Genomic DNA, 22,258 nt, shown 5'->3' with positions numbered 1-22,258 from the left:
AACTGTAAACAACAGCCTATTTCGGCGCATTAGTTTCATTTTGTCCGGATCTAGAAAACGTTACAGCCTCCGCTCTGCGGGGGGAAAGAGCCCAGGGAGCAATGTTTTGTCTGTCAAGCCGATCACCTGCCCCCCTTAGCGCCAGAGAAAAATCACAGGCTCCAACCCCAAACCAGCAGCTCGCGCTCTGCCCAGGTGTCTCCCAGCTGCTGCATGCCTCGCCCCGCCCCCAGGAAGTGCCCGTGCGGCTACCAGGGGCGGTGCAGACTCGAGCTCCGCCTCGCCAATCGGCAAAACCCACCGGGCACTAAGCGGGCGGGGGACGCCCCCCAGGGCTCCGCACGCCCTGCCCCAGCGAACCCCGGGAAAGCAGCGAGTCGCAGGAAGAGGCTCCTGCGCGGGGCACCGCCGCTCCCAGCTGTACGAACCCTGGGGCAGTTCGGCGGCGGGAGACGGCGACCCTGGGGACAGAATGACCGTTACACCAGCGAGGCTCGGCGAGCCCGCGCAGCGACTCGCCCTGTGACCCGGCCAGCGAGGTGCAGCAGCCAGCTCCTTCCTACCTGCCCAACGTGCACTGTAAACGAGCCACACTTCCACCAACTGCCAATAGGACCGAGCGCGCGAGCAACTGTGTCGCTCACGTGACAGAAACCAATCCGGTGCCGCTTCCGCATGACCATGGGAGTCCGCCCCTTTCTCCCACGTGGCGTACGGAAGGGCCAGATAACTAGGCGGTCACGGCTGTGCAGCAGTGGGCGGAGGCGTGCGGTAGGTGAGATCGCCTGTCCCCTTCCATTTAGGGGAGCAGCAGCAGCAACTGCCGCTCTAGCTGTGCCGGGGACTGGGAGCCGGGTGCCGGGCACACGTGGGTGGGCAGGGCCTGCGGGCTTGGCAGGAGGAGACCAGCAGGACAGTCACTCCACAGTAGAACCGTTCCCCGCCGGGGGCTGGAATGGACCCAGCAGGCCTGAGTGTCAGCAGGTATCTCTGAAACTCACTGGGAGAGCACGTGTCTCACCCCTTCTGCGCTTCTCCAGTGCTTGTCCGCAGAGGGTGTGCCTACACTGCAATTAGACACCCTTGGCTTGTCCATGTCAGATGACTCCGGCTTGCAGGCTGGTTAATTGCCCTGTAGATGTTTGGGCTGTGACTGAAGCTTGAGCTCTAGGACCCGCAAAGTGAGAGGGTCCTGAAAATCGGGCTCCAGCTGGAGCCGGGAAGTCTGCACAGTAATGAAACAGCGCTGCGTCCTAAGCCCCGTGAGCCTGAATCAGCTGGAGGAGCCTGAACTGGCGCTAGCCAGCCATGGGTGTATTGTTGCAATGTAGACATTGTCATGCTTTATGGGTATCTGTTACTGCTGTCAGTTATTCCATCCACTCAAGTGGCAGAGATCTGTGTAGTGGAGCTAACCCTGCTAATGACCCTTGTGGGTATCCATGTGATGCAACATGCTGGGATTTGTTTTTTTGTGTTAAATCTAGGAAACTACATACAGAAAAGTAGTAAAAAGAACATTATTAGGATTGCAAAGTCAAGCACTCAGAAGTCAAACACCAGAATTAAAGTTTCATGTTCAACCTTAATTTGGTCCCTTTGTGTGTATGCATTATTACAATTTTGAATTGTGATCATATACTATTTTTTCCTGGAATTTTTTTTTATCCTTGTTGGGAGTTCTTGAAATAAGCCAGAAATGTGTGTTGGTCACTGCTAGAGCTTCTATTCTGACTCTAAAAAGTATGTGGTATAGTCAGCACCAAACTCCATTTCTCTTTAGCACTGTAAGGGATGTGTGTAGAGATGCCAATAGCAGAAACAATCCAGTACCAGTAAATTTTGGCTCCGTGCTTAGTTATATGTTTAATAAATAATTTAATGCACTCAAATAGCTGTGAGTATATAAATCAAGTACTGCTAATTGTTTTACATTGTTAGCTTGAGGCTATGCTATACAAGTTTTTTTTTTTTATATGGTTATGAACGTTCCTTTGTGGTTGAGCCTGTTTAATCAGAATGTGGATATCTTAATTGACCGGTGAGTATTTTGGAGTTTCTTATAGCAAATGCTAAAGCATAGAATTATTGGGGGAGTACATATCTTTGTACTCTGTCACTATTTTAACCCATTTCTTACGCAACACCTAAGTAGATTTAGATGTTAATGTTGTTTTCCACTTGGAGAATAGAATGGTGACCAGCTCCTTTCAGTTTGCAATATATGCCGTCTCACACATTAAGGCTTGATCATGCAATCCTTATGCAGGGAAATCTGTGGACTTCAAGAAAAATGTGCATATGAGGGCTTCAGATCAGGCAGTTAATGCTTTAATATTACAAAGACCTTTACCAGACTCTTCAGATGTGGAGCATGGAGTTCTGAAAATGGCATGAAGGCACAAGAAAAATTCTGCGTTCCTGTGTAGAAAAGTAGACCTCACTTAAGTCAATAGGCCAAATTTATCAGTAAAGTTGTACCTGCTTATATAATGTCTGAATTTGGCCCTATGGGAGTTGTAGCCACGTATCTGAGAAGAGAATTTGGCCCTCTGTGTTTTGCATACCTCTCATACTAGCAGCTGTTTTTTCAGCCGTCTTTTATATGCATTTTTTCCCTATAGTAAGAGTGAATCTGTGGAGTAAGGCCTGGTCTAAACTATGTGCTTAGGTCGACGTAACTTGCCTTGCACTGACCTAGGATATGGCTACGCTCAAAACTTCAAAGTCGCAGCGCCAGTGCTGGGAGAGAGCTCTCCCAGCGCTACATGTACTCCATCTCCTCATGGGGATTAGCTTGCAGCGCTGGGAGCCGTGCTCCCAGCGTTGCAGCACTGTTTACACTGGTGCTTTACAGCGCTGTATCTTGCAGCGCTCAGGAGGGTGTTTTTTCACACCCCCGATGGAGAAAGTTGCAGCGCTGTAAAGCTCCAATGTAGCCAAGGCCTTAGTTGTGGAAGTGTTGTATGCCTGTTTAGTAACGCCACCTCCCAGAGCGCTATAGACTCATAGTCAATGTAATTAGGTTGATGCAGTGTCAGTGTAGACACTGCGTTGCTTATGTTGAAAGTTACTGGCTGTTGTGCAATGCCGCACACTGAAAATACAATCAATACAAGTGCTCCTGGTGAGGACACACACCACCGACACAAGGAGCCAACTGTGCACACATGAAAGTGATTTAATAATTGTGGAGGCTGTATGTTGATATAAAGTAGGTCGAGATAATTTTGAAGTGTAGACATGGCGTAAGATTCCAGGAATATCACCCTTTACTCTTAAGCCTAGGATGTTTGTTGGCTCAATGTGAAGCAATGAAAGCAGCTACAAGCATGATTGAGAGCTTTCGTTCAGAATATCACCAGGTTCAGTTGTCACTGAGTTTTACAGTCTCCTAATGTCAAACTTTCAGGTTTTCAGCCATTTTGACTGAGTTATACCTGTGTGGTGTACAGCTACAGTAAGGTGGTGGCTCTCAACCTTTCCAGACTACTGCATCCTGTTCAGGAATCTGATTTGTCTTGTGTATCCCCAAGTTTCACCTCACTTAAAAACTACTTGCTTACAAAGTCAAACCTAAAAATACAAAAGTGTCAGCACATTATTACTAAAAAATAGCTTACTTTCTCATTTTTACCATGTAATTATAAAATCAATTGAAATATAAATATTGTACTTACATTTCAGTGAATGGTACATAAAGCAGTATAAACAGGTTGTGTGAAATTTTAGTTTGTACTGACTTGGCTAGTCCTTTTTATGTAGTCTGTTGTAAAACTATGCAAATAACTAGATGAGTTGAATTACCCCTGTTTGAGAACCACTGCAGGAAAGCATGTATCTATGCTAAGCCAGGATTCCTAGATCACTGTGATATCAGAGGTAACTCAACCAGTCACTAGCCTTACCCTACAGCTAAATTGTAAGAAACAGTTAAATGAGGGAGACTGTACAGACAGTGGATTATTTGGCCCAGACGCCACACTCACACACCCAACTGATACTCACACAAATCAATACATCTCCTAGTGCAACCCGCCTCCAGACACTAATCAACACAACCAGCAACTCCAGAGACACACCCTGGCACAGCTTCCCCCCCACCCTTCCCAAGGGGGCTCACTCACCATCGGATGGTGGTCTGCTCCCTTGGATCCCTCAGGTTCTGGTGGTAGGCTGTAAATCCTGCCTCCAAAAGTGTTGTTTCCCTGAATCACTTCCTACCTGTCCCTTTTCTTCCCCAACAAATTAAGTAAAGACATTAAGTAACTGGAATCTGTAGAGTGCATGACAAACTTGCATGTGACCTTTAATGTTGATTTTTAAGTTGCCCATATAAAAGAAAACTGAAATCAAAAGTAAAGTCTCAGACCTTGAGAGCATCACAGGTTTTCTCTGAGTGTGGCAAAGTCCCTACAGCCTGGCCTCAGGCAGCAGGAGTTCCTGCAGTATTCCTTCCCAGGAGCTTGGAGTGTAAGACAGTTTACCTCTATTGTCTGCTGGCCTGTTCTGAGTTCCTCCTCCAAGTCATGCATGCTTTGCATGTGTGGTGTGGTGTTGGGGGAATGGGAAGGGGAAGTGCCTGGGCCCAGTGCAGCTGCTTAATCCCTTCCTTACTAGTGTGGGGTTTGTATACTCTATCACATGCCCCTAGACCCAAATCAATACAAGCACCCACACAACAACACAACCAGCATGCACATTAACTCCAAATGCACATAGCTTCTCATGCAGCATGCACCTCTCAGTTGCCACTTGTATAAACTAACATAACTGTCTCAGCACAACATAGTCCTTACACAAGTAAACATAGCCACTCACACAGAGTGCAACCAGCACATGCAGTAGCCCCCAACATCACTCTGAAGGTTGGAATGCCTGAGTGCAGTAATAGGAATAGTTATGTGCGTGACTGAGAGCTCTTTTTGTTTAGAATATCACCAGGTTCAATCTTAACTGGGATTCATGGCCTGTTGCCATCCAATTTTTAAGTTATCAGCCATTTTTGGCTTTTATATACACATGAATGACACCTGTGCAAGAGCATGGGCTTTCAGCTACTAGTATCTTAATAAGATGCATTATTTCCTCTTGTCACTTCTAGTACTTGCTCTCCTATAATTCTAACCTGTGAGACTACCTTCAAGTTTTATGCTTAAGGGGAAGCAGCGCCTGCTGCTGTCAGGAATTGTAACCAACTACCAAAGAGATAAGAAAATCTTTTCATTATTGTTTTTCTTCTGATAAATGGTTGGTTTTTATGTCTTCTGCAAGGATAATCTCTGGATTTCCCCAGATTTTTTCTAATGAGGGAGAGGAGAAACATAATGAAACATAAATGACTGAAAACCCAGAGTGTCTCTTCATTAAAGCTACATAATAGAACTAACATTCTATTTTTATTTTTAGAAACTATTACTAGTGTTTATGTATGAGTATATATGTTATGTGCGCACACACAGGTTTTAACCCTGTGTTGTACAGGTGCAGAGTGTTGTACATGTAGGCAAAAGGTAAAAAATGATGAGCAGGACAAAGGAAGCGTCAGATCCTGATCTGCATAACCACCAAATTACTGCTGTCTGATACAGGAGGGGAGCATGAAGCTTTGTTTACATTCTCAGGCACACTCATTCTGTGCCCTTTTTTACCCTGAGCCCACAGTGGGCTTGGGGTTTACCTTCTCTAAATGTGGAGAATTACACATAGGGGCCCATCCCAGCTCCCATTTAAGTTAATGGAAATCTTTCTGTTCACTTCCGTGGGAGCTGAATCAGAACTTTAGTTGCTTAATCTTAATTGTGTCCACACACATCCTCTGTGTACATGTCTCTAAAGCACAGTCACCTTATATTCCTGCTGCTCAGTGCACAAGGAGTTACAGGATCACGGTCTCAAGAGGCATGTATGCAATTAGTGACCTTTTCTGATAAATCTTTCAGACACAATTTTTTCAATATTAAAGCAATTATCTAAAATATTATCCACAATATATAACGCTTTTGTAGTTCTGTATTGATGAAAAGGTGCATAATCTCATGTACTAGACATTAATTCCTGCCCTGTTTTGTTCATTTGGTAATGTACGTTTTATTTATCCACAGAAGATCTTCCATTAGCTTTGTTTGAGAATTTATTCTTCTTCCCTCTGTCCTTCCAAGAAATCATTGGCCTAATACTTTTCTGGAATCTTTTAAATTCTGCTTTTTCTACAGTCTGAACCATTTTACTTGTTACTTCTCCTTTAGGCCCCAGTGCTGCAAACACTTATGCATATGCTTAACCATAAGCATGTGTACAGTGCCACATATTTCACATGCACAAGTATTAGCAGGATTGGTGCCTGGGTCTCATTTTCTAGCCCTTGCTGACTAAGTTTTGTTTTTTTCAACTTGAGCTATCATGCTACATAACAAACTGCCACCACAGCCAAAATTGACAGTAAAGGAAACAAGCCGTAAAGCTCCCCACAGTTTGTGGCCCTATCCTGAATTAGTCTATCTTTTCATGGCAACGAAGTCATATTGAATTGAACATTAATTGTTTATTTGTTTAAAAAAATAAAACATTAAAGAGACATTGTTAAGGTGATTGGCCCAATATTTGAGTTCTCTTTATTTGCTTGCTTGTTTGCAAAGACCAAGGGAACTTTTAAAAATAAGTATTATTTTCAAACATGTTTCAACTTTCTCCCATGCAGAGAAAAACAATACATTTTAGCATCTCCACGTTCATGAGTGTCTTTACTTAGTTATCCTCACTCTAGCTATTTTATTGAGCTAGGCTCTATTCTTTTAAAGGAAAAGGTGATGCTGCATAACATATGTTTATTATATTAACATTTCAATGTAAATATGTTGTTAGTTAATGGAAACCTGCTAAAAGCCTGACTGTAGCTAACAATTGTCAGTTTATGTTCTAAATAGTCAAAATCGGAAGACGATAATATTAAGGCTGACTGGCTTTCCCCTGGCTTAGTTGCAATCAGTGCTTTTACTTCTAAAAACTGGATCATTGTTCAGATGCATGAACTTTTCACAGAGAACTTGGAATGGTTTGTGGAATTTCTGCACAGTTCAGTACGCAGCAGAACAGCTCTTCTCTATATAGATAACTTGCTAATTGTGTGTGGCTATCCTTCCAGTATGTACGTGCCTCAACTGTCTGCTGGATGTAATTCACACCTGGTTAGAATATATGATGATGATGTCCTCTGAAAGCTAACTGCTGTTACAAAAGTTACAGTCCCATCACCTGCTAGTGTGAGCATGTTGCCCTCCAGTGGCTGCAGCCTAAAAAGGATATAAGGCCTAATGCTTCTACACAAGTGTGAATGTTTTTCTCCTGTTTATAATGTTAAAATCTGATACAGTTTTTGAAATTTTCTAATTTTGAGCTGGACAATGACATGCCCTTATCCATCCATGACATGCCCTTACATGGGTAAACACCCTTTCTGCCCCCTCCACACCAGGTGAAGTGTACAGTCCCCCATGCCTACTTACTCAAGATGTTCCTGCTTTTCACTTTGGTTTGTGGCAGATCTGGCATTACCCAACATAGGCCACAGCCTTGTAGAGAGCATTTTTGTGAACTGTAAGTGCTAAGGAAAATTAGAGAGGCTATCAAAATTAAGAACCCAATAATAGTGGGGGATTTCAATTATCCCCATATTGACTGGGAACATTTCACTTCAGGAAGAAATGCAGAGATAAAATTTCTTGATACTTTAAATGACTGCTTCATGGAGCAGCTGGTACGGGAACCCACAAGGGAAGAGGCAACTCTAGATTTAATCCTGAGTGGAGCGCTGGAGCGGGTCCATGAAGGACCGCTTGGAAATAGTGACCATAATACAATAGCATTTAATATCCCTGTGGTGGGAAGAACATCTCAACAGCCCAACACTGTGGCACTTAATTTCAAAAGGGGGAACTATACAAAAATGAGGGGGTTAGTTAAACAAAAGTTAAAAGGTACAGTGACTAAAGTGAAATCCCTGCAAGCTGCATGGGCGCTTTTTAAAGACACCATAATAGAGGCCCAACTTCAATTTATACCCTAAATTAAGAAACACAGTAAAAGAACTAAAAAAGAGCCACCGTGGCTTAACAATCATGTAAAAGAAGCAGTGAGAGATAAAAAGACTTCCTTTAAAAAGTGGAAGTCAAATCCTAGTGAGGCAAATAGAAAGGAGCATAAACACTGCCCAATTAAGTGCAAGAGTGTAATAAGAAAAGCCAAAGAGGAGTTTGAAGAACGGCTAGCCAAAAACCCCAAAGGTGGTAATAAAATGTTTTTTTTTAAGTACATCAGAAGCAGGAAGCCTGCTAAACAACCAGTGGGGCCCCTTGATGATCGAAATACAAAAGGAGTGCTTAAAGACGATAAAGTAATTGCGGAGAAACTAAATGGATTCTTTGCTTCAGTCTTCACGGCTGAGGATGGTAGAGAGATTCCCAAACCTGAACTGGCTTTTGTAGGTGACAAATCTGAGGAACTGTCACAGACTGAAGTGTCATTAGAGGAAGTTTTGGAATTAATTAATAAACTCAACATTAACAAGTCACTGGGACCAAATGGCATTCACCCAAGAGTTCTGAAAGAACTCAAATATGAAGTTGTGGAACTATTAACTAAGGTTTGTGACCTGTCCTTTAATCGGCTTCTGTACCCAATGACTGGAAGTTAGCTAATGTAATGCCAATATTTAAAAAGGGCTTTAGAGGTGATCCCGGCAATTACAGACCGGTAAGTCTAACGTCGGTACCGGGCAAATTAGTCGAAACAATAGTTAAGAATGAAATTGTCAGACACGTAGAAAAACACAAACTGTTGAGCAATAGTCAGTATGGTTTCTGTAAAGGGAAATCGTGTCTTACTAATCTATTAGAGATCTTTGAAGGGGTCAACAAACATGTGGACAAGGGGGGGGATCCAGTGGACATAGTGTACTTAGATTTCCAGAAAGCCTTTGACAATGTCCCTCACCAAAGGCTCTTACATAAATTAAGCTGTCATGGGATAAAAGGGAAGATCCTCTCATGGATTGAGAACTGGTTAAAAGACGGGGAACAAAGGGAATGAATTAATGGTAAATTCTCAGAATGGAGAGGGGTAACTAGTGGTGTTCCCCAAGGGTCAGTCCTAGGACCAATCCTATTCAATTTATTCATAAATGATCTGGAGAAAGGGGTAAACAGTGAGGTGGCAAAGTTTGCAGATGATACTAAACTACTCAAGATAGTTAAGACCAAAGCAGATTGTGAAGAACTTCAAAAAGATCTCACAAAACTAAGTGATTGGGCAACAAAATGGCAAATGAAATTTAATATGGATAAATGTAAAGTAATGCACATTGGAAAAAATAACCTCAGCTCCACATACAATATGATGGGGGCTAATTTAGCTACAATGAGGCAGGAAAAAGATCTTGGCGTCATTGTGGATAGTTCTCAGAAGATGTCCAAGCAGTGTGCAGAGGCGGTCAAAAAAGCAAACAGGATGTTAGGAATCATTAAAAAGGGGATAGAGAATAAGACTGAGAATATATTATTGCCCTTATATAAATCCATGGCACGCCCGCATCTCGAATACTGTGTACAGATGTGGTCTCCTCACATCAAAAAAAGATATTCTAGCACTCGAAAAGGTTCAGAAAAGGGCAACTAAAATGATTAGGGGTTTGGAGAGGGTCCCATATGAGGAAAGATTAAAGAGGCTAGGCCTCTTCAGCTTGGGAAAGAGGAGACTAAGGGAGGATATGATAGAGGTATATAAAATCATGAATGATGTTGAGAAAGTGGATAAGGAAAAGTTATTTACTTATTCCTATAATACAAGACCTAGGGGTCACCAAATGAAATTAATAGGTAGCAGGTTTAAAACGAATAAAAGGAAGTTCTTCTTCACGCAACGCACAGTCAACTTGTGGAACTCCTTACCTGAAGAGGTTGTGAAGGCTAGGACTATAACAGTGTTTAAAAGAGAACTGGATAAATTCATGGTGGTTAAGTCCATAAATGGCTATTAGCCAGGATGGGTAAGGAATGGTGTCCCTAGCCTCTCTTCGTTGGAGGATGGAGATGGATGGCAGGAGAGAGATCACTTGATCATTGCCTGTTAGCTTCACTCCCTCTGGGGCACCTGGCATTGGCCCCTGTCAGTAGACAGATACTGGGCTAGATGGACCTCTGGTCTGACCCGGTACGGCCGTTCTTATGTTCCTAAAAGTGCCATTACAGTATGTCTTGTAAATGTTCTTACTTTTTCAGAGCCTTGCAGATACAAAGTATCACCTATGAAGTAAGCAAGCCCTTGAACTATCCCTTGAATCTTCTGAAACCTAATATAGTACAGCTTAGATTCTCACCTTTCTTTAGTCTCCATCTTCCTTTTCATCCTGCTGTCCCTCCTGTCTCAAAGATGAACAACATTCTGAGTTTTAAAGTAGAAAGTCAGGATATTTTTAATAAACATCTTCCATTAATATCTGTTTGTAATGATGCCTTGGCTTCAGTATTCAGTCAAGTGAACATAAAAAACCAAATGAATAGATAGTGAAAGTTGCTTTAGGAGGTGCCAGTGGCTGGTTTTCTAAAGTTATTTTTAAATATTTTGTTAGATTCTATATAATACAAATTTTAAATAACTATACATTGTAAGAAATAGAAAGCTTCTTCACAGAAACTAGTCTGTAGGGGTTCAGATGAATCTGGTGGCTCTTTAGAATTGCGTTGGGTGTAATGTCACAGCTGACCAGGTGCAACAAGGATAAACCTTTACTATTTAAGAGTAAAAGAGTGCAGAATATTCCTCCTGCAGTAGGCTGCTTAATGGTGCATTCAGCACACATTGTTGAAGTGGATGAAGTTTTTGGAATTTCAGATAATATCTTATACTACCACAGTGTCCGAGTAGTTGGAAGGTGTCGTGGGTGCAGGGCTAGCTATATCTTTCCTCTCTTTCTGGTTTCTCTGAGTGCATCCGCTCAGGTGTTAGGCTTTGTGCCTTTATCTCTCCTGGGTTGGAATTCCACAGTTCTCCCACTTTTAGACCAAGTCCTCGACTGTAATACCTTAGGTATCAACTGTGCTTACCTAGCAGGTCCAACAGAGTTCAACACGTGGAGTTCCTCCCTTTGGGAATCTGTGACAGAGGCAAATATGGTGACCAGAAAGCCAAATCATTGTTTATTTTAATAGTCAGAGCAAAGAATTTAGAGAAAAAGGATTATAAACCTATAAACACAGTCTACATGCATATCTAATAATTTACCATTCCCTGATGTTGGCCTTGACAGGCTGAATTTCTTCTGACACCGCAGCTGGTTTGGGGAGTCTGCTTTCTCCTAACAGTTCATCAGCTACTTTCCCTTTGGGAAGAGTCTCTTTTTATCCAGCGAGAGTTCTTTTGTTCTTGTCAGTTCAGAGACTTTTTTGCCTTTGTCGTCAAAAAAACAGTTCAGTAGGCTCCACAGGAAGTCAAGACAGATTCCTCAGCACCATTATCTCATAACAACTCTTACTCCTGAAGGCATTCTATGTCAAAAAAAAATTAAAAATTCTGTGCGCAATATTTTTAAATTCTGCAAATTTTATTTGTCAAATGTGGGAGCTCCAGCATGGCCTTGAGGAGCATAGGCCACCGGCTGCACAGAGATGGGAGATGACTGTGCAACTGCCCCCTGGGATATGGACTCAGTGGTGAGGCTGCATCCAATCTTGACACTGCACAAGAACTGGGCCTGCCCGAGAATCACATCACCTGTGCCTTCCCCTCAGTGCCAAGTGCAATGGGTGTGGGCAGGCAGGCTCAGCAAGGCAGGATCCAAGTGTGGAGGGGCTTAGTGTGAAGGGATCCAGGGGTGGGTGGAGAGGGTTCTGTGTGGGGCAGTTTGGGTACGGGCGGCTCATTGTGGGATCCGGATGCACGGGGGCTTGTTGGTGTGGGGGAATGGTAATGGGACTCTGCAGGGGGGTCTAGGTGAAAGTAGTTGGAGCTCAGCAGGAAGGGTCTGGGCGTGGGAGCTCAATTGGGGGGTCCAGGGGCATGTGGAGTGGGGCTCATCGGGGGAGGTTCTGAATGTGAGAAGGTGAGGCTCGGCAGGAGGGTCTTGGTATGAGGGGGTCTGGATGCATGGGAGTTGGGCAGATGAGGGAGCAGCTCCCTATACAGGGATCCCTGCCCGTGAAGCTGAGGAGCGATTGAGTGCAGGAAGCTGGGGACAAAGGGGAGTTTGCAGAGTTTTCTGCAGCTGGGGAAGAAATCTGGGGATGGGTCTGATCCAGCCCCAGATGCTGTATAAGGGAAGAGGAAGTCCTATCCTCCCCAGCCCAGCTGGGATCAGCAGCTGAGCCTGGTGCAGGGTAGAAGCCACCAGCTGGGTTTTCGCCAGTCCCACACCCTGCCTCACAGTGATTTACCTCTCTGCTGGCTGCCCTTGGTACCCAAAATATACTGCTGGGAAGGCTTGTGTGACTGCTCTTGTGGCTTCCCATTGCTTCCCCATCAGAAAATCAGTTTTCAGCGAGGAAGCAAAGAAATCTGTGAGGGGACATCAATTCTGTGCATGCGCAGTGGTGCAGAATTCCCCGAGGAGTAAACCCTCAAATGTTTGCTGAGAGGTGGCTTACGTTGAGCTATTTTTCCTTGCTGCTTATTTTCATTACAGCCCAACTACTAAACTAAGTCAATATAGCCATATAGTAAACATGCCAATAACCTGGTCAACATACATTATTCATAAATGATTACAGCTCCACTTCCTTCACAGAAGGTTCTTTGTTTTAAATCACCACACTCCCCATTAATTTCATTGAAGATGTCTGTGAATGGTCAGTAGCAGAATATGGTGGTTTATTTTCAGATAACCTTTAAAAGTATCAGCTTTATAGTTTACCTTTTAACTGAAAAGTTACTTGAGTGCATGGTCCTTAATTCATGCTGCTCTGAAAACAAAGTCTCAGCAATGGGTTTAATGAGTTGAAATGTTGGTTTGGTTTGCATTTTGTTGGTTTACAGGAGAGCAATCCTTAGTGCCAGCTGTTTTCTAATCATTTTAATGTCTTATATTTTGATGTTTACAAAACAGATATTACATGCTACTTTGCCATGAAATAAATTGGTTTTTACAATCACAAATCAGTGAAGTTACATTTTGCAGTGGAAATTGATAGTTTGGTCTAATGTAGAATAGATGTTGATTATTTTGGTAATTTTTTTTGACAGTTTGTGGAAGATAATGTTTATGTGCACGTGCACAGTTGCCATTTCTTAATCTTCATTTAGGAGATGGTATTTTCAAAATAACAAAAGTAATTAGATCTTATTCTAAATGAATTGCTTGGCAATTTTATTTATTTTAATTATGCAAGTGTAAGATTCCTGAAATTATTAACTAGTAAGTACATACATTGTGATTTTCATTTGTTTTAAAATGTTTTTTCAAAAATTTTCTGACATGTATTTAAAAAAATTTCTCATGTTAAGATATTGTACAGAAAGGCCTATGTGGAACCAACCAATTACTTCATGGCCTGGAGGTGGGGCCCAGCGGTCACGCAGAGTATTTTGCAACCACCTGAGCACTGAGGAGCCGAGCTTTGTGACAGTCCACTCTATGGTGGGGTAGGGTGAGGGGGAGAGGTGGTTGTGATGGGTCAGAGGGGCAAGACATTACCTATACAGATCTTTTGCCTACAATCCCTGCATATGGGAACATAGTTGGCCATGAACACTCCTATAGACTACAGTACCAGAAGCAGCCATGGACTGGGTGTGTGATGAGGGGGTAGAGAAACATATCTTAGCCCCACATGTTTCCAAATCCTTTCTATTGGACCCTCCACACACACAGTTATTTTATTTATGTTTTGAATGTGGGATCAGGATTACATCATATGTTCTTGTACTACAGGGTGAATTTCATTGAATAACCTTGAGGTCCTGTGTTGAAAAAACAAGATCTCCTTTTTTCCTTCAGAAAAGGATGAATTTTAGGGTTCCAGGACTATATGTGTATAGCCCAGGAATAGGTTTTTAATTAAGTGCATGTTGTGACCATCTTAATATTTGAGCTCGGCTGCTTTTTCTAAAATTTTAAACAGTGTACAGAATTTGCTTTTATTATAAAACTCATTTGGCTAAATACTTTTTGCAGAAAACTAGTTCAACTCCTTTGACTTCAGCAGAGATGCATTTGTGTGCGAGGACTGAATCTGACCTCTGTTTTTAAGGTACTATGACCAATCTTATTTTATCAATCCTTGTATGTGAAAAGCAGAATTTGCAATTAATATTCTTGTCACAGCTTAATACGGTTAATCCATTTTATGGTCTCTGTGCAGTCTTTCATTTTAATTTTGCTCAATTTTCTTTAAGCTAGGGCTTCCATTTTAAAGGGCATCATCCTGCAGCTTTTATTCATGGGAGAAGTCCCACTGACATTCATTTCCATTTTCCTCATCAGTAAGAACTGAAAGATCAGGTACAAAGAGATCAGTTATCCCATGTGCTAATTTCCTTTGTGTTTCATACTTAACAAAATAACATTGCATAAAATTTTGTATTTTTTTTCTTCCTTTAGACTATACCAACAGGACAGTCTTTTCGGCTAATCTGGAATTGTTGACATATTTCCATTTCCAGTTTGTTTATAACATAGTTAGATGGAATTTAAAATTGAACACACCTGGGACAGTTTACCAGTGAGTCATGAGCCAGTAACTGTCAGGCTGAAGTCAGGCAGTGCAGGATTGCTGATGGAAGTAAGTGCCCCCTTCTTTAACGATCCTCCAGCACCACTTGGAGAGCCAGGAAAGCCTTTCAGTGGACTGTGGGACTATGAGGGTAAGTGGAAATGTTTTATTGCAAACAAAAATCTTGTGCAATACCTCAAGCAGTATACTTAATTTGTATACCAGTGTAGATATTAGTGTTCCTGTGTAGTTGACGTATCTAGTTTTTGTTTTAAATCATGTGGCAAGTTATTTCACCGGGCCAATATAGCTTGAACCGACAGATACATTAAATCTGTTCGTTACAAATTGTGATTCTTTGATCACAATACAGTTCCCTTCAAGACAAAGTCTGGTAAGACTGTAAAGTTAACATTCTTTCTTCCCTTAATATGCCGAGTGTTCAAGAAAACACTTCGCTACTTATTTATGATGACACCTTGTATTCAGAGAGTTCCTTAAACAACTTACAAACTTTACATTGTATGTATCTATGTAAATCAATTCTCCCATTATAGAAATACAGTCAACCTTGGAACAAAGAGTCATGGTTAGTTGTTTAATAGCACATACAACAATTCACATTAATTTGGGAAAGGAAGTGAATATATTATCTAATTGAAATAGCATGAATGTATGAGGCAAACCGTGTAAATACCTAAATAAGATTTTTTCCATTGTTCTTGTTAAAAGTGTAGACATGCGGTTTGTTTAGTTAAAAATATTTGATTTTTGTTATTAAAAAGTGTAGAGAGATGAAGTGTAGTTTAGAGGGAAAAGTATAGAGGAATAGAGTCCTGAGATCTCGAATGACAGGTAGTGGTAAGGAGCTTAGTTTTTATGTCTCATCCTAAAGATGAGAGAAGGGGAATGTATATTTAAAAACGTACAGATAGAGTGGCAATTGTGTTAATCTTAATGAATGATGATTGTACTCTTCCTTAAAGAAACAGACAACTCAATTTAAACCAGTAATAGTTTAAACTGTAAACCAGTAACTGGCAAATTTTTGATAACTTTGATCAGCAGTTATTGAACTTCCAATGGGAATCTGTTTGAGAGATAATAAATTTGCAGGAGGCTACTGTCAAACAAAATTGACCACAAACACAATATGTAAAAACAGGAAAATTTTATTAGTTCATGTAATCTTAGTGCAAAATTATGACTATCCCAAAATTTGTTTTTACAACAGCGCTATTGTGGTTTTTTTTTTTTTTTCTGTATGTCATTCTTTTTTTGTAGCTTTTTCAGTTGTGCTGTTGTGAATGGGTCAGTCTGTTGTTTCCAGCAATGCTCCATCTTCTGCTGTGATTACCAAAGCACTAATACTAGCGATCTACCAATAAGTTGTTAACACCTATTACCCACAAAATTCACTGTATCTAAAAAGTCAAGATTAATGCAAAATACAACCAAAATAATTTAATAAATAGATAGTAAATTGTAATTATTCCTTTCTATAGCTGAAATCAATAAACTCAATTTCTTGCTCTGAAAAACTACATGGTGAGAGAGTGCTTTACTTTGTTCTGACACTGCAATAATTGACCTCAAGATTCGTATTTAAAATTTTTTAATAATCTGAAAGTGGTGCAGTATTCAGGCCATGAGACTCTCCCTTATTATACATTTTCCCATCAACTTCTCCTAAAGGGTGATCCAACAAGGACAGCTTGCTTCCAAGTATGCCTGCTGCCTTAGAACACTACTTCTCTCTCCAGAGGGAGTCATCCTCCAGAAAGCCAATGGCTTTTACAGTCCAAACATATTTTATTCCTTGGCTGTTTGTATCCTCCTCCGAGGATTCCTGCTTCAGCTAGTCTTAATGACAGGCCTGTGCTTGCAGCTTAATCTTTGTGTGCATGCACGTGTATGCCTCTGTTTTTCTTTCTTTCTTTTTTTTGTTTTGTATTTCATGTTCGAGCCAGGAGATTGGAAAATCATAGCACCAGTTTCCTGCACTTAAGTGCTTTACCTATGATGTCCACTGTGAGTGCAATTGACTACAATCACTAAGTCTTAACCAATTTCACTCACAACAGGCATCACAAGTGAAGTGCTTCTGAGCTGTTGCTACTTTTGTCCCATTGACAGCTAACATCAGTTAGCAGAACTATCTTTTTCTTGCTGACTCCAGCTTGAGACCTAGTGGTTAGATAGAACAAAGCAAAATCAAAATAACCTCTTTGTTGCTGCTATTTTTATAAAGCTCCTTATGGTGACAGGTTGGGAGGGGAGGGGGAGAAAAAAGCATTGCCATTCTAAATTATTATTGTGGCATATTGTTCAGAATAGCTTAGAAACTGCTGATGGCATATGTACAATTAGTTGAATTCTAGAACACTGTAGCTAAATTGCTGCATAAAAAGAGAATAAAATATTTTATTTAGTGAGAAGTTTAGAGGCAGAACAGAATAAGTAATTACCCTATTATATTGATGGCATGCATGGGGTTTTTGTTTGTTTGTTCAGTTGTAGAAGCATTCTTCTTGAGTGAGAGAACTAAGCGGTACTTAGAAGTTGAACTCTGTCCGTAAGTATGGTGCTTTTCTATTGGTTTTTAAATGTGTCACCTTACATTTTCAATGCCGTTGTATTAGCATTTCTAATATTCACTCGGACACACACAAGTGTGGAGGTGTGGTAGGGAATACAACAGGTGTGGAAATGACTTCAGCCCTGAGATATGTATGAGTTCCCATTGCGTATGTGAATATAGGAGTATACTAATAGTTTACTTCAGTTGAATAACGTTGTTGCTCTATTTTAATATGGTCAGCCATGGACAACATTTATTGCTGTTGCTTTCTGGCAGAAGAAGAGTATCGAAAGTAAGTGATAAAATGCTTTCCATAAAAGTGTGGAAAATTAATATCCTTTCCTAATATCTGATTGATCTTTATCTTTCAAGTAAGAAACAGCTGCCTTTCTTTTGCTTTTTTATTGCTCTAACAAAGCAAGAACTTCCTTTAACATTTGAAGTGTCCAGAACAGAGACCAAATGGGAAGGCAGAGCTCATCTTCCTTGGAGTTATTTTCCACCACGCACTGACAAGTTTAATGCATTTGCAATTCATGGATCAGAAGCAAAGAGAACGTATGAAGCACTTTACCCTGTGCCTCAGCATGAAATACAGAAAGGACAGAAACCAGATTTGTAAGTAGAAAATTACCTCATCTGCATCACAATATATAATAGGAGTCTCTGGGGAAATTTTTGTAAAATGGAGTTCATTTAGTTATAAAATTAAGACTACCATCCTAGTGCTTTAATTATGCTGCTAAGCACTAGTTCCACAAGCACTCTGCTGTGTGTAAAGAGCTTTGTGGCAGATAGCGTAATTAGAGGTTGATTTTTACTGCTATCCTTTAAGTGCATAGCAAATGATGCTTTCAACACCAGTGGCATCTGTTTCATCACCTTTCTCAACAAAATCAATAATTTGATTGTCCCAGGTTCCCTGCCTAGAGCACCCTTTGAAATGCCAACCAGTAATAATCTTACTATATGCATCTCCAGTGGACCTGCTTTGTTTCTTCTCTACTGTTCATGACAGCCCTAGCCTAGTTTCTCATTTTGGAATTGATTGCAGTAAAGGGGGACTGAATAAATCAGTTGAAAGATATTGTAATATTAAAAGAACAGGCAACATCAACAGACAAAGAGACAAGCATGACGTCACCCAGATTTCATTTTGAGCCTATTTATTGCCTTGACCATGAAGTGAAGTCAGACAACAATGAACTGGGTTATAATAATAATTGCTACTTCTGTGCAATAAGGCGTCTGGTATTTGTGGTGTTTAAGAAGAATGCCTTATCTTTTGCAAACAAGGGAGTGCCAGAAGAATTTTAAGAATTTATGGAATATCTAACAATATTTATGTGAATTCTCCCCAAACCTTGGTATGGGAGAGCATCCCGCATATAAATAGATATCAAGATAAATAGATTATTTATTCCAATTTCAGTTTTGTTTTGTAATTCATCTTTACTATTGATTTTTGACTCTTCAGAGTTAAATCAGGTGAAGAAAGATCAAAGATTATTTGAAAAGTAGGGAAAAAAGTATTTTCCTTTAACAGTTTTGTGATACTAGCATAGTATGAGCTGTATGACATGATTTACTGGCTTCTACTTATGACTACAGCATATGTAATGGAAAGAAAACAACTAGTATTCTAATGCTCCAGAAGAGTAGCCCAAAGGGATGCACCAAGCAAGGATTTTTATAGGGTTTTAAACAGGATTTTATGCATAGCTTTAATTTCATTCTTGTGTAAATGGGAAAGAGAGATTTCAAGCCTTGTGTACCCATCCCTCTTATACCAGCTTCATTTTACTTTCTTCTGTTTTTTTTCTGCCTTTGATGTCTTCTTCCTCTTTTCCTTTTCCTCCAAATCCCCTGTTCATGTTTACTACCGCTGTCCAACCATTTCCCCCCACCCCACCATTGCTCTAAAAGTAAATTAATCATAATAATTAATAAAGTAATGGAAATAAGCGGTGTTGCCATCATTCTCATTGTTGCCTATTTGGGGAGGGGGAAGGAGGGAGAAACTTGGCTAAGTACTGTCTTTGGGCTAGATCTTGAGCTTTAAGTCACATCACTGGTGGATTCTGGACATAGAGGCAGTATAACAGGCAAGGAGAAGTTCATTCCAGTGACAGTGGTGATCCTCCAATAGTCAGGGTCCTACACCAGATTCTCTCTCTATTGCTAACCTGGAAGATATGGTTGGAGGCAAGGGGTGAAGTGGGTCTCCCTTTTTACTGGACTGATTCACCAACTGCAGTTTCAGCCTCCATTAGCAGCCAGTGTCCATTAGGTCAGCCATCAGGCTGCTTTAACTTAACTTTGGAAACTGGCCCAGTGCACAGCAGCTCAAAGAGTGCAAGAGTTGAAAGATGAGCTTAATGCTAGCTAACTTTACACCCAATGTGTACTGTGTGCTTGTTGGCTGTAGCTCTGGATTTGGACCCATACTTTCAATGCAAGATTTGTTGGAGTCTTACATAGCTCTATAGTATTCCTAATTTATTAGATCTAGTTCTCACAAAACAGAGTATAGAAAATAAATAGAATACTGGTTATGTCACTGTCAAGAACTCTAGGAAAATAAATATTTAAATTATTTTTATGGCTATGCAACCATTTTTATTCTTAACTTCTGAGTGTAAAGAAACAAATCTCATACCCTGTGTAATTTCCTGCCTTCCCATTTTATTTACAGCCATCGCTTGGAATTTTTCAAACAACTTAACCTGAAGATGTTAATGGGAGAAGATTGGAAACAGCCTGAATCAGATCTGTGGTGTCAGCTGACTAGATAAATGAATAAAAAAATTTAGATATTTGATATGATTCCAGGTAGTTGAAGCTGTAGGAACCAACCTTCTCAGCTAAACTATGATAAGAGCTTTAGTATGCATTTATAAATGTCATAAAAATGAGTGTTTGAAAGCCTGTTTAAGCACCAAAAAAGTCAACCTTTTAAAAAGTCAATTATCTTCAGCAGTTATATCTAAAAATCATGGGTCAATGGGGTAGAGGCCTCTTTTCTATTATCTCATCAAGATACAGATGTGGAACTCGCATGTTCATGTAAGATGGAAGTGAGCCCATTTAAGTCATTCAGTCTATGCCCTTGGATTTGCTAGTGCAGAGAAAAAGATATTCTAACTAGGGTTGTACATTTAGGTTATATTTATTCAGGTTAGAGTTCTTGGAAAAATCCAGTGTTTGAACTGGGATATCTCAGGTTATACAGTATAATCTCAGCATTTCTCCCTTACATTGAGAGAGCTTCAAATATTTAGAGAGATTTTTCACTGCTATATGATTTTTCATAACTGTTGCCATTGTGATTCCTGTTACCACTGGTAATTAAGTGATAAATTTGTCCTATTAACTGAATCTTGAGCTTTATTTGCACTCAGTTACATTACCTGACTTGTATGTTATGGAATACTGATTCTACGATGGGGGTTTGTTATATTGTATTTAACAACAATTATGACATAACAGAGTTGCACAATTAATAAGGTAACCAAAATAGAATAATTATTCTTTCCTCAGTGTCTTGTTTTTGGGAGATGTATAGAATTCCTTTATGTATACAATTTTTTTTTTATTTTTATTTTTTAGAGCATAGGTTCTTTGGGATATGACCCATGCTCTCTTGTGTTTGTATAGTGCCTAGCGCATAGTGGAGTTCCACCAGTAACAAGTACAGTGATAACTAACTGCACATATACTATGCATATGGAGGCAGTATGGTCCAGTGGATAGGGCACCAGACTGGAGTCAGGAAATTGGGTTTTAATGTCCACCGTGACATGCAGCCTACTTCCCTGACATCCAGTGCTGCTAACCTCAGGCCAGGTCTGTACTTAAAAATTAGATCAACGTAGCTACGTTGCTCAGGGCTATGAAAAATTTCACACTCTGTGCAATGTAGTTAGCTGTATCCTCTTAGATTGACCTAAGTAAACAGATGAATTCTTGCATCTTGGAGAGGCGGGTTACCTATCATCACCTATTATCAGTGGAAACCCCTTCTCTGTCAACACAGCAAGCATTTACAATGCTACAGCGGCATGACTGCAGCATTGTAACTGTACCACAGTATCCACGGTAGTGTAAATGTGGCATCAGTTTCCTTTTACCAGATTAGGGTCAGACTAGATGATTACAGTGCTGGGTGAATTGGGAGCATTGGCCCTCCAGCCATACCAAAAGTCTTCTGGGGCAAACCAAGAGCTCCAGGAAACAATACAGTGTGCTAGCCCCCTTCTAGCCTAAGTAATCCTTTTCCAGCTCTCTCTCTCAATTCTCTGACTCAGTAGTCCTTTTCTTCTTCTGGCAGGAAAGTCAGTTTGCCCCCTGTACAAAAGAATGGCCATACTGGGTCAGACCAAAGGTCCATAGAATCAGGTCTGGAAGGGACCTTGAGAGGTCATTTAGTCCAGTTCCCTGCTGCACTCATGGCAGGATGAAGTATTATGTAGACCATTCCAGACTGGTGTTTATCTAACCTCTTAAAAAATCTCCAACGATGGAGATTCCACAACCTCCCTAGGCAATTTATTCCAGTGCTTACACAATTTTATACATCTAGCCTGGTATCCTGTCTTCCGACAGTGGCTGATACCAGGGGCCCCAGAGGGAATGAATAGAACAGGTGATCATCAAGTTGTGATGTTGTGGTACATTGTGATCATCAAGATGTGGTGATTGAGGTACGGGGCAGGGGGGAGCCTGAGACCTTGCTTCCCAATCTGGGCTCCAAATCTGTGAAGTGATTGTTCTACTTCACTTTTCCCCCGTCTTCTTTCAACACAGCTTCCTAGCCAATTCTCAGGTCTCTTCAGCTGAGCTCCTTGCAGGGTTCCATTCCTGCTCCCTCTCTGATTCTGCCATTATCCTAGCCTATGACTGTGCAGCTGGCCCTTGGCAGAACTTCATAGATTTTAAGGACAGAAAGGGACATTTATGATTATCAACTCTGACCTAT

At 40.9% G+C, this 22,258-nt stretch overlaps 3 protein-coding genes across 9 annotated transcripts in view; 2 read left to right on the top strand and 1 right to left on the bottom strand.

Annotated features, from left to right (window-relative positions):
* Positions 1–643, bottom strand: part of SCLT1 (sodium channel and clathrin linker 1) — a 96,018-nt gene extending 95,375 nt beyond the window's left edge. For 2 of the 6 annotated variants that reach the window (XM_030564094.1, XM_030564092.1), the window contains exon 1: positions 564–643. The gene's annotated coding sequence lies outside the window, so the exon portion shown is untranslated. Of the gene's footprint in view, positions 1–126; positions 220–563 lie in introns of those variants that run through there. The other 4 variants (XM_030564088.1, XM_030564091.1, XM_030564089.1 and 1 more) reach the window with 3 other exon arrangements.
* LOC115652269 (UPF0462 protein C4orf33 homolog) overlaps positions 593–22,258 on the top strand; it is a 54,372-nt gene continuing 32,706 nt past the window's right edge. The window contains 1 exon segment of the mRNA XM_030564096.1: positions 593–771. Coding sequence (XP_030419956.1) covers positions 676–771 — 96 coding nt within the window. The 5' untranslated portion in view covers positions 593–675.
* The window catches only part of C5H4orf33 (chromosome 5 C4orf33 homolog), a 33,407-nt gene continuing 12,044 nt past the window's right edge, over positions 896–22,258 (top strand). Inside the window, exons 1-8 of one of the 2 annotated variants that reach the window (XM_030564097.1) lie at positions 896–984; positions 14,162–14,237; positions 14,383–14,488; positions 14,588–14,850; positions 17,214–17,274; positions 17,521–17,572; positions 17,699–17,898; positions 19,976–21,160. In XM_030564097.1, coding sequence (XP_030419957.1) covers positions 14,670–14,850; positions 17,214–17,274; positions 17,521–17,572; positions 17,699–17,898; positions 19,976–20,075 — 594 coding nt within the window. In that variant the 5' untranslated portion in view covers positions 896–984; positions 14,162–14,237; positions 14,383–14,488; positions 14,588–14,669 and the 3' untranslated portion in view covers positions 20,076–21,160. Of the gene's footprint in view, positions 985–14,161; positions 14,238–14,382; positions 14,489–14,587; positions 14,851–17,213; positions 17,275–17,520; positions 17,573–17,698; positions 17,899–19,975; positions 21,161–22,258 lie in introns of those variants that run through there. The other variant, XM_030564098.1, reaches the window with a different exon arrangement.

The sequence above is a fragment of the Gopherus evgoodei genome, chromosome 5, assembly GCF_007399415.2.
Source record: "Gopherus evgoodei ecotype Sinaloan lineage chromosome 5, rGopEvg1_v1.p, whole genome shotgun sequence".
Lineage (NCBI taxonomy): Eukaryota > Metazoa > Chordata > Testudines > Testudinidae > Gopherus > Gopherus evgoodei.
The sequence above is the reverse complement of the archived record's forward strand: the minus strand, read 5'-3'. Positions and strand labels throughout refer to the sequence as shown.